The sequence below is a fragment of the Heterodontus francisci genome, chromosome 4 (genome assembly GCF_036365525.1).
Source record: "Heterodontus francisci isolate sHetFra1 chromosome 4, sHetFra1.hap1, whole genome shotgun sequence".
Taxonomy (NCBI): Eukaryota; Metazoa; Chordata; class Chondrichthyes; order Heterodontiformes; family Heterodontidae; genus Heterodontus; species Heterodontus francisci.
The window spans coordinates 55350317-55363261 of record NC_090374.1 but is presented as its reverse complement, the minus strand read 5'-3'; the positions used below and the strand labels follow the sequence as shown (position 1 = coordinate 55363261).

Below are 12945 nucleotides of genomic sequence, written 5' to 3'. Positions count from 1 at the left end.
CTTCCTGCTACTACCTCAGAGCCTCTGTGGAGACAGAGAAGGAGATGGCGAGCTTGTTAAAGATTGTGCCTTGTTCATTCAGGAGCGGGTCCCGGAGCCTTCCCGTCATCTGCACTGTCCAGCGACGAGACTGTGAGTCAACCCGAAACTCTCTTAAACATAACACCTTTCCGTCTTCTGTCTGAAACATAGAATTAACCCAGAAACTTTAGTCCCACACTTACCATCAGTTTACGACGTGACTACTCGCACGTAAAATTCTGCCTTGAGCTGGGTTACTGGCGTTTTATTTGCGCAGCTCATTGAGTTTAGGGTCAGGTTGAATGCTCCGAGGCGCCACAAGCAGTCTTTCTATTCCTTGCACTGGTTCCGGGATCTTGCAAAATGATCTCATTTTCCCTCTTGCCAATTCCACGGTGGATCACTGAGGAGCAACCAGACCATTCAGTTCACAAAGATGCTTTTGGCAGTAATCCTGTAATGATGCCCGCAGTAGCAAGGAACGAATCCAGCTTTAGCAACTTGTTGTCATGATTTATTATAGTTAAAACACTTTCATTGAAGAATGCACCTACACCCATTTTTAAAAATTCTCAGCCTGAGCGCCCTTTGTCCGCGCTCCATTCGACTTAATATTGTCACGTTTTAGTCAGCACTTTTGTGCGTCGTTTTTTTTCATTAAAAATTCCTATGTCTACATTTCTAATGCCAGTGAACTATATAAACTCAGCTGTAAAGTACACAGTTTCGCCAATGGGTTCTTTGTGTGCACTCTGTGAATAGTGTTCCCAACTCTGGTTGACCATTCCTGGAGGTTTAATTTCTCAATCTCGAACAACCAACACTCGCATTCTTGTCATTGGTCGTCTAACAAGTCCAGCCTTGCATTGCACTGCCTTCCCATATCAATTGGAAAAATAAAAAAAATACTCTTCCTTACCTAATCGGATAATTCTGACAGTGAAACAACTGTTTTTCTCATCTCCAATATTTTTTTTATAAGTAATGAGTGTACAAAGAAAATAAAAAAAAAACACTTTTTGTACCTCTTTGATTTTTCTTTTCTTCAAGCTTTCTCAGAAGTGTCCTGGACATTAATCTTCAATTATTGGAAACTTCAAAAACACAAAGTGTCAGCCTTGGCTCAGTTAGTATCACTCCCCTATCTGAGTTGGAATGTTTAGGGTTCAAGTTCAACTTCAGGATTTGAGTATAAAAATCAAGGCGAACACTCCAGTGCAATACTGAGGGAATGCTGCGCTGTTGGAGGTGCTGTCTTTCAGATGAGATGTGAAATCAGGACTGTTCAACCTTTTCACGTGGTGGTGGTGGAGGGGGGGGGACACATTACAATTTTTGTGCTACATGGGGGGCCGGTGAGACAGTTTCAGAAAGATAAAGGCATTAAAATGTATCTTACTATTCATCAAAACAGCAACAAATATACATTTTTGTGAAGAAACTTTAAATGAGATGACTAATTTGGGGCGGCACAGTGGCGCAGTGGTTAGCACCGCAGCCTCACAGCTCCAGCGACCCGGGTTCAATTCTAGGTACTGCCTGTGTGGAGTTTGCAAGTTCTCCCTGTGTCTGCGTGGGTTTTCTCCGGGTGCTCCGGTTTCCTCCCACAAGCCAAAAGACTTGCAGGTTGGTAGGTAAATTGGCCATTACAAATTGTCCCTAGTATAGGTAAGTGGTAGGGAAATATAGGGACAGGTGGGGATGTGGTAGGAATATGGGATTAGTGTAGGATTAGTATAAATGGGTGGTTGATGGTCGGCACAGACTCGGTGGGCCGAAGGGCCTGTTTCAGTGCTGTATCTCTAAATTTATTGACTTACTTTCTCTTCACTAATTTGGACACTGATTTAGTGAGATACCTGGCATTTCTTTGCTTGGACAAGTAGTCATTGTTTGCCTGCACACTTGTTGCAGTGATGCAGAGTATTCCGGATAGATGTCATTCTGTCATGAGTGATCTAGATCACTCTCTCTCCCTTTCACTCTGTCCCCTCCTCTCTCACTGTCCCCTCTCTCTTTCACTGTCCCCTCTCTCTTTCACTGTCCCCTCTCTCTCTCTGTCTCCCTTTCTCTCTCTCTCTGCCCCCCTCTCTCTCTGTCCCCTCTCTTTCTCTCTGTCCATTCTATCTCTTTGTCTGCCCCCCTTTCTCTCTCTCTGTCCCCCTCTTTGTCTCTCTGTTCCCCTTTCTCGCTCTTCCCCTTTTTCTCTCTCTCTGACAGTTGTAGAGAGCGAGAATGCTGAGCAGATAAGTTTTTGAAAATAGCGAGTCAGTTTCACAGCTCACAGTGGGAACAGCCGTTTCCCAACTTCGGACAAATTCAGGGTTTTCCGGCAAGCTTTTAAAAACCCCCGAATCTGTCCAAAGTTTGGAAACCGCTGTTCCTAATGTTATAACCTGTCAGCTGTGAAACTGGCTTGCAATCTTTTTAAAAGCCAGCCTGACAATGGGAAATTTCTCATCTCCAGTCACGGACCCCTGCCGAGGATGAAGAACGGCCCGGGTATAGTTTACACCCAAGGGCCGAATGGGAACCTTTGGCAGCCGGATTCTGGCCTGTGGGCCATATGCTGAACAACCCTGTGTTAAACTAAGGCCCCATCTGCTCTCTGCATTGGACGTAAAAGATGCCACAGACTAATTTGAAGAAGAGCTGGGGAGCTATTCCTTGTGTCATTGTCTAATACTTATCCCTCAATCAACATACCAAAAATAGATTTTCTGATCATTATCACATTGCTGTTCGTGGGAATTTGCTGTGCGCAAATTAGCTGCGCTGTTTCCTACATTACAACAGAGACTATACTTCAAAAAATTACTTCTTTGTTTGTAAAGCACTTTGGGATGCCCTGAGGTCATGAAAGGTGCTATAGAAATGCAAGTCTTTCCATTTTGGACAGTTGGCAACCTTACAACCTTATCTGTGAACAGTTTCACTGAGTCCGTCTGTCATTTTGTTTCCCGTTGAGGTGAATTTTTCTCTAAAATTGTACTGCTTTGCAGTTTTTGTCGCACATTGATTTCTTCCCTTCTCTTCGCCCTCCACCCTGCACTCCCACCCCCCCCACGTCTTTCTCGTCACATGAAGTACAGGCTGGGAAATTGCAGGACTATATTGTCTGTCTTACTGTTCTGGCCAGCATTCCCAGCAACTGTTGTTCTGTGCCTGGAATGACCATCTGTGGATTTGGCCAGAGTATATTTGTTAAACCAGCCCAAAAATTAACTTTTTTAAAAATTCATTCATGGGATTTGGGCGACGCTGGCCAGGCCAGCATTTATTGCCCATCCCTAAAACTGCCAGCCATAAGTAATTGTGGTCTTACAAATACTGTTTACATAATATAGTATTTGCACACTTATAAAACAATGCATCTTCTGAATAGTGCCATGGGTATTTTCTTAGAAATAAAAGACATTTCCGATACTGAAAATCTAAAATAAAAATAGAAAATCCAGGAATTGCACAGCAACTATAAAGAGAAAGGGGATAGATTCTACCTCTGACTAGTAACTGCAAGTTCAGTTACCATGTAATGGGATTGACCTGACAAAGAGAAGGCGAATAGAAAAAAAGTATCAACAATGTTGACTCCTGTCATAGAGGGGAGTTAACAGGCTCACAGGCTTTGTGAAATGTGGTGGATGACAGTAGAGATCATCTCAGTGAGGCAACAAACAGCCATTAAAAGAACAAAAGCAGTTGAAAACATGTGGAAAGATCCACAGTAAAAATAGGGCAGAAGTGCTAATAGAGGAAGTACATGAAAACAAAATAGTAAATTGCTGGACGCACACAATAGCAATGCAGGAGGCCAAAAATAGAGAGATTTGTGTGGGAATGGAAAGGGGATTAAAGTGGTGAGCCACAAGTAGGTAAAAATCACATTTGCAATTAGAATGGAGGTGTTGAGCAAAACAGTTACTCAATGCAAATTTTAATGCACTAGTTAAAGTAACCATAATTTGGATAATGTGCATCAAAGTAAGAAACTGACACGGAGAATGTTGACGCATATTCATTTTTCATGGATCCTCTTGCAAATTTTGATTGTAGCTAATGGGATATAATGTACATGTGACAGCATATGCAATCTGATTCTGTGCCTCTAATTTATTGCACCCAATCTGATGAGACAGTATAGAAATATGAACATGGAAGTCAGGAAATTGCAGCAAAGCTGCTACTGAGGGTTTTTTCACTGGCACCTGGAACAAAATTGAAGTTGCTCAGAAGTATAGCATTCTGCAAATGCACTGCCAACATGGCTGAAGAATGAGCCAAAACTACCAGAAATGTAAGTTCCTGTAAGTAATTGAAGCCCATTTCCACAGTTTACCCAAATGAGAAGACTAGCTGTCAATGATGTCTTTGTTCAGGGAAAAGGCAAGGCAGTTTGCATAATGGCTTAGGTTTGCTGCAGACAGCCTCAAAGACATCACTGGTTAACTTTACAACTTCAAGAAGTGGCATGTATGAAAATGTAGTTCAAGTAATTGCTGTGGAAGCCAACTTTGTCACACCGAAATGACTGAAGATTGGTGCCCACTAAACTTCCTGCTTTGTTACATATTTACCATCCAGAAGATGTTATTGCTATTGATGAGTTTGGCCTGTCTTACCAAATCTGGAAACAAAATGTTTGGGCTCAGTGCTCAGGTGGGAAAAACAGTATTCTGTTCCGGCATGTGCCAGAACCCACGATTAGAAAATGTCTTTGTGTATCCACAAACTTGCAAAATCAAGGATGTAAGCATATTAATAATGATCTGACATAAAGGGTTGGATTATTACTTCAGAGTTGGTCCAAAAATTCAATGGAAATATGGTAAGCTAAAGAAAAATTAACCTTAATCTTGACCTGAAAGATATTTGGCTTCTTCAAGCAGCAGAAAATGTCTACCTACCCCCTAGGTAATACACCACAAACCAAACTCCACCTATGAAGCACGGCACCATAACAAATTTTACGAGTCTAGAAATGCCTCCTTTATATGAACACGTGTGGAGAGGGGAGCCGAAAGGCAGTTGTTGCAGACTAGTCGATGTGTCTGAAATAAGATGTCTGAATGTACCCTAAGATGGTTGTGGTTTTCTGAGGCTAATCCTTGCAGCCCCAGGACAAAGCCACTGGAGTTCCTCAGAGCAGTTTCCTTGGGCCAACTTTTTTCAGCTGCTTCATTGTTGACCTTTCCTCTATCATAATGTGAGGGATGGGGCTTTTGTGACATTTCTACAGTGTTAAGTTCTATGCCAGCCTAATGTAGGACTTGGACAACATCCAGACTTGGGCTCGCAAGTGGCATATAATATAGGAACCACATATGTGCCAGACTCCAACTTTTTTAAAATTCAAGTTTACAGATGTGAGTATTGCTGACATTTATTGCTTGTCCCCTAGTTGCCATAAGTAGTTCTTTAATACAGCTGAATGGCTTGCCAGGCTCACTTCAGAGGGCAGTTGAGTCAATCACATTGATGTGGAACTGGAGTTACATATAGGCAGTAAAATAAAAGCAAAATACTGCGGATGCTGGAAATCTGAAGCAAAAACAAGAAATGCTGGAATCACTCAGCAGGTCTGGCAGCATCTGTGGAAAGAGAAGAAGGGTCCGAAGAAGGGTCACTGACCCGAAACATTAACTCTGCTTCTCTTTCCACAGATGCTGCCAGACCTGCTGAGTGATTCCAGCATTTCTTGTTTTTGTTTCAGATTTCCAGCATTTCTTGTTTTTGTTACATATAGGCAGAACTGGGTTACAGCAGGTTAGCTTTCTTAAAGCCCATTAGTGAACCAGTTTGGTTTGGATGATTATCTGACACCTCCACTGTCACTTTTACTAATATTTTTTATATCCAGATTTTTTTTAACTGAATTTAAATTCTCAAACTGCCATTGTGAGATTTGAACTCTCCTTTCCTGAATTATTAGTCCAGGATTTTATAAGCTCTACACTTCTATACTCAGTCCTTGTTCCAACAAGAAATTGCTCAACTACCTCTCCTGATCTTCAACATCACAGTCATCAGTTTTCTGTACCATCAATAGCCTGGAGCTCACTATTTACTAGAAGATTAGCTGGACCAGCAGGTTGAGCTCGCTTGGTTGGCAGCCTACCTAGGAGAAAGAAAACTCTGATTTTAAACCCCCAGTTATGAGCCAAATAGTAAATTCTTTGTCGGTTGACAGTGTAGAAGAACACAGACAGTGCCAACGGACTGAATAGTGATGTAGAAAGGACAGGCGAGGCTTTCCAGCCTACTTAGCAGCTCATTTAAGAGAAGAACAACTCCAAAATTAAAACCTGTATCCTTTCAGCTGCTGTGCTTGTGGCACACATTGCACCAATGCAGCATTAGCTGCCTTGAACAAGAGAGTGCAGCGGCTCTGCGCAAACCTCACCCACTTAAATATAATCAATGTGCAGGTTGTTCAGCAATCAAATCAACCAACATATCAGACTACCAAGCCCTGTGGCAATGGAAAAGTGGTGATGGGGACAGGCAGAGGATGCTACTGGTAATCTTCAGTCAGAACGCTGCACATATGCAGCCTTAGGGTGATGATCATTCTCCACAGATCGGGGCATATGTGGAGCTCATATCCTCCTAAGACAACAGAGCAGACCGTTTTAGGTACAGCGCTGTTCTCCCCAATACAAGGAAGAGAAAGAAAAGGAACCCTAAACACAGCCTGCCCTCCTTGCAACAACCAGTTCACTGCTCCTGGCTGGTCACCAATCACCACAGTCGAAACATATAGAAAACTCAAATTCAAAGGACAGCCAACTATCGGATGACACTTGGCTCATGGAATGTCAGTTTGACCTCACCATCACAAACACAAGCTGATAAATAGAAAACAACATGATGCACCCCAGATCTAAACATTAGCACATGTTGGACTACATTATTGTACAACAGAGAGACCTCAAGGACATGCGCTCTACCTGCTGCCTTAGAGATGCAGACAAGTGGCTTGTCAGGAACATCATGTCCTTGAAGATAACACCTAAAGCGCTATGACACAGAGTCAAACCACAAAGGAAGCTTGATGTAACTGTCCTAAAAGACTCGGACAAGAGACAGGAATTGGAACAGAAATTAGCTGTAGAGCTTGCTGGTATCCCAGAAGATAACAGAGACATTGAAGATTCTTGGAAGAAATTACGGATGTCCCTCATAGCACGGCATCTGAGGTCCTTGGATTCTTCAAACAGAAGCACCAAGATTGGTTTGACAAGAACGACTAAGATATAGCCAAGATGATGTGCACAATACTCACAGATCCTACATATCTGGCAAAAAAAAAATCACCAGAAAGAAAAGCCAGATATTATCAAACAAAGCACGCGCTGCAGGCCAAACTAAGATGAAAAACCGATGGTGAGAGAACAAGGCTGCAAAGCTTCAGGAAGCTGCTGAGAAGGCCTGAAGGCTTCCCAATAAAGTCTCCAATTTGTCCATAGCCCCTAAACCAATAGTACAACACCCGTCCTCTCAGCAGATGGCAATCAGCTCCTAATGAGCAGACATGAGATTCTGTCTTGTTGGGCGGAGCGCTTTAACAATCTCCAGAAGCAAGAATCCATAATGTGCAATAACTCCATTGAATCACTTCCACAGCATCTCATTCTGGATGAGCTTGGTGTCAACCCATCTCAAGCCAACGTCACAAAAGTCATAAAGCAACTGTGGATAAGTCTCCGTAAGCCATGGAATTCCACCTGAAGTATTCAAGAACTGGGGAACTCACATGGTTAGGAAACTCACTAGTCTCTTTTGTATAATCTGAAACCAGGACATTGTGCTTCAAGATTACACGAATGTTTCCATAACTCACCTGTACAAACGGAAGGGAAGCAATTCCATCTGAGACAATCATCATGGTATTTCACTTTTCTCCACAGCGGAAAAAGTTCTTGCAAGGGTTATTCTCAACAAGATTGTCACTCATCTTACAGACTCGGAGTATGCAGAATCACAGTGTGGGTTTTGTGCTGGATGAGGAACAGTTGACATGATCTTTGTGGCACATCAAATGCAAGAAAAGTCCCGTGAAAAGACCAAAGACCACTACATGGTGTTCGGTGACTTGACCAAGGCTTTGACACAGAAAACCGTGAACCCCTGTGGAAGGTGCTGTACAAATATGGCTGCCCTGAAAAGATGATCAGGGCCTCTGCTCATTTCATGATGACATGATGGCCTGTGTGATGCAGAATGGGGCCTTATCAGATGCCTTTCCTGTCACCAGTGGCACCAAACAATGCTGTGTAATGGCTGTAGTTCTGTTTGCCATCTACTTTATGGCAATGCATTGAAAGATCTCGACTTAGGTGTACATATTCAGTTCAGGACAGATGGCAGCCTCTTCAATCTGCAAAGGCACAAGGCACACACAAAGTTCAAAGAATAGCTACTAAGTGAAGTCTTGTTTGTCGATGATGGTGCTTTCATAGCACACATTCCAGAGGACATCCAGCTGCTTGTTGACCGCTTTGCCCAAGCCTCTGAACGCTTTGGCCTTACAATAAGTCTGAAAAACACAGAGATCTTGTACCAACCTGCCCCTGGCTACAAACTCCAAGACCCCACATTCACACTCAACAAAATACCCTTCAACTCAGTTCAGAAATTCTATCTCAGAGTATCCTCTCCAACAACACCACATTGGATGATAAAATTACCCATCGCTTGGCAAAAGCAAGCTCAGCTTTCGGCAGGCTCACCCATACGCTGCGGAGAAAGCACAGAGTCTGTCTCAAAACAAAGATCAAAGTCTACCAGGCAATGATCCTTACATGATCTCTCTATGGCTGTAAGGCATGAACAACCTGCTGGCGTCACATAAACCAACTGGATGCATTCCAAAAAGGGGGAAATCCCTCCGCTGGTTGGAGTCATACCGAGCGCAAAGGCAGATGGTTGTGGTTGTTGGAGGTTAATCATCTGAGCTCCAGGACATCACTGCAGGAATTCCTCAGGGTAGTGTCCTAGGCCCAACCATCTTCAGCTGCTTCATCAATGACCTTCCTTCAATCATAAGGTCAGAAGTGGGGATGTTTGCTGATGATTGCACAATGTTCAGCATCATTCGTGACTCCTCAGATACTGAAGTAGTCCATGTAGAAATGCAGCAAGACTTGGACAATATCCAGGCTTGGGCTGATAAGTGGCAAGTAACATTTGCGCCACACAAGTGCCAGGCAATGACCATATCCAACAAGAGAGAATCTAACCATCTCCCCTTGACATTCAATGGCATTACCATCGCTGACTCCCCCACTATCAACATCCTAGGGGCTACCGTTGACCAGAAACTGAACTGGAGTAGCCATATAAATACTGTGGCTACAAGAGCAGGTCAGAGGCTAGGAATCCTGTGGCGAGTAACTCACCTCCTGACTCCCCAAAGCTTGTCCACCATCTACAAGACACAAGTCAGGAGTGTGATGGAATACTTTCCACTTGCCTGGATGGATGCAGCTCCAACAACACTCAAGAAGCTCAACACCATCCAGGACAAAGCAGCCCGCTTGATTGGCACCCCATCTACAAACATTCACTCCCTCCACCACTGACGCACAGTGGCAGCAGTGTGTACCATCTACAAGATGCACTGCAGCAACGCACCAAGGCTCCTTAGACAGCACCTTCCAAACCCGCGACCTCTACCAACTAGAAGGACAAGGGCAGCAAATGCATGGGAACACCACCAGCTGCAAGTTCCCGTCCAATTCACACACCATCCTGACTTGGAACTATATAGCCGTTCCTTCACTGTCGCTGGGTCAAAATCCTAGAACTCCCTTCCTGCGGTGTTCCGCAGGGATCAGTGCTGGGACCTTTGCTGTTTGTAGTATATATAAATGATTTGGAGGAAAATGTAGCTGGTCTGATTAGTAAGTTTGCGGACGACACAAAGGTTGGTGGAGTTGCGGATAGTGATGAGGATTGTCAGAGGATACAGCAGGAGATAGATCGGTTGGAGACTTGGGCGGAGAAATGGCAGATGGAGTTTAATCCGGACAAATATGAGGTAATGCATTTTGGAAGATCTAATGCAGGTGGGAAGTATACAGTAAATGGCAGAACCCTTAGGAGTATTGACAGGCAGAGAGATCTGGGCGTACAGGTCCACAGGTCACTGAAAGTGGCAACGCAGGTGGATAAGGTAGTCAAGAAGGCATACGGCATGCTTGCCTCCATCGGTCGGGGCATAGAGTATAAAAATTGGCAAGTCATACTGCAGCTGTACAGAACTTTAGTTAGGCCACACTTAGAATATTGCATGCAATTCTGGTCGCCACACTACCAGAAGGACGTGGCAGCTTTGGAGAGGGTACAGAAGAGGTTTACCAGGATGTTGCCTGGTCTGGAGGGCATTAGCTATGAGGAGACGTTGGATAAACTCGGATTGTTTTCACTGGAATGACGGAGGTGGAGGGGCGACATGATAGAGGTTTCCAAAGTTATGAGCGGCATGGACAGAGTGGATAGTCAGAAGCTTTTTCCCAGGGTGGAAGAGTCAGTTACTAGGGGACATAGGTTTAAGGTGAGAGGGGCAAAGTTTAGAGGGGATGTGCGAGGCAAGTTCTTTACACAGAGGGTGGTGAGTGCCTGGAACTTGCTGCCAGGGGAGGTGGTGGAAGCAGGTACGATAGCGACGTTTAAGAGGCATCTTGACAAATACATGAATAGGATGGGAATAGAGGGATACGGTCCCCGGAAGTGCAGAAGGTTTTAGTTTAGACAGGCATCAAGATCAGCGCAGGCTTGGAGGGCCGAATGGCCTGTTCCTGTGCTGTACTGTTGTTCTTTGTTCTTTGTTCCTAACAGCACTGTGGGTATACCTTCCCCCCATGGACTCCAGCGGTTCAAGAAGGCAGTTCACCACCACCTTCTCGAGGGCAATTAGGGATGGGCAATAAATGCGGGCCTGGCCAGCGACACCCTCATCCCAGGAATGAATTTTTTAAAATTCCACTTTCGCTGTTTAAGATCTATCTGCAACATCAAGTGGCAGGACAAAATCCCTCACACTGAAGTTCTTGCAGGATATTGAGAGCGTGCTCATCAGAGCACAGCTTCGCAGCGTCGGCCATGTGGTTGACATGGAGGATTCCCGGATACTAAAGGTGGTATTCTACAGCCGACTGAGTACAGGAACCTGCACCATCGGACGTCTCAAACTTAGATGCAAAGACCTTCTGAAAGCTGATCTCAGAGCCTGTGAGTTGGACCCCATTACATGGGAAAAAACAACCATGGACAGAACCAAATGGAGAAGTCTCTGTCATCAAGCAATCTAAACATTTGAGGAGAACAGGGGCAGGTCCCTACAGGATAAGCGAACACGCCACAAAGACAGTGCCTTCACCCACCCCTCCAACAGTGACTTCATATGTAATATCTGCATTGAGATCTGCAAATCAAGATTTGGTTTATCACATATGAGACAACACCAACCTAGACAGTGAACAACCAGTCTCCTTGCTGAACACTCATTCATCGAAGCGATAAGAGAATCCATCAACTGGACCATGCTAACCAGAGCAGGACAGATGTTGGGTATGGTGTAATGAGTGCCACACCCCCAGGCTGTTCAGTGCTTCTCCAACATTTATGAGACTCAAGTTAGGAATGTTCAAGTTAGAATACTCGCCTTGATTGGTGCAGCTGCAAATATAGAATCATACAGCACAATGGGAGGGCATTCGGTCCATCATGCCTGTGCCAGCTCTTTGAAAGTGCTATCCAATTCATCCCACCTCCCGGCTTTTTTTTTTACATAGCTCTGCAAATTTCTGTTTTTTAAGCATTAATCCAATTGTCTTTTGAAAGTTCCTATTGAATTGTCCCCTGCCATCCTTTCGGGCATGCCAGATCGTAACAGCTCTCTGCATAAAAAACAAATTGCTAATTTCCACCCACATTTTTTTCCAATTATCTTCAATCTGTGTCCTCAACTTACTGACCCTCCCACCAGCGAAAGCAGTTTCTCGACACTAAAGAAGCTCGGCAGCATCCAGCACAAAGTATTTTGTTTGATTGTCATCCCTGATTTTGGGCACGATATCCACTCTGAAAACTACTAGTGCATGTGGCTGCAGAATGTACTTGCCAAAGCTTCCTTCCAGTTCTGCCAACGTTATCACCAGGAAAGATGAGAGCAGCAACATCATGGGAACACCATCACCTTCATGACACACACCATCCTGACTTGGACACTGTTCCTCCATTGCCACTCGATCAATATCCATGAATTGCCTGCCGAACACCATCATGTGGAAGCACCAACAGCACAAGGACTGCAATACTTCCGAGAGAAGACGAACCACCAAAGCCTTAGGAAAATTGGCTTGAGTAATAAATGTGGCCTTACCAGCATTGCTGACACCCTGAAAAAAAAAGGTTGTGCTGAGGTTTTATGAATGAAGCATTTTCCAGCAGGGAAAGTGAACATTGCCATGAATGCTTAATGTGCTAACACCATTGAATGTGACATTTACTTGAACTCTCAGAAGCAGAAATGATAAATACTGTCACTGCAGAAACCTTTGAAATTGAGAAAGAAGAGAATGATATCAGTTTGCATGGATACTGAGGCGAGGCATTGTCAATGGTGAATAAATTGTCAAGATTTTCTTGCATTAAATAATAATGCTATTGTGCCAACATGCTCAACAGACCACAAATTGTGCAAAGAATTATTGAACAAGAATGAGCACCTAAAGGCGAGTAAAGATAATTGACGTTTTTGGTTACCTAGAATAATAAAATTTGTCACAGAGTCATAGAAGAGTCATTGAATGGTTATAGCACAGAAGGAGGCCATTCATCCCATCGCATCCATGATGGCTCTCTACAAATGCAACTTACCAAGTCCAACACCCCCGCCTTTTCCCTGAAGCCCTGAAA

The 12945-nt window shown here is 44.0% G+C and overlaps 1 protein-coding gene across 1 annotated transcript in view; it reads left to right on the top strand.

Annotated features, from left to right (window-relative positions):
* LOC137369039 (isocitrate dehydrogenase [NADP], mitochondrial-like) overlaps positions 1–12945 on the top strand; it is a 115938-nt gene continuing 102993 nt past the window's right edge. The window contains exon 1 of the mRNA XM_068029562.1: positions 1–132. Within this exon, the coding sequence (XP_067885663.1) occupies positions 45–132 (88 nt within the window). The 5' untranslated portion in view covers positions 1–44. The remainder of the gene's footprint in view (positions 133–12945) is intronic.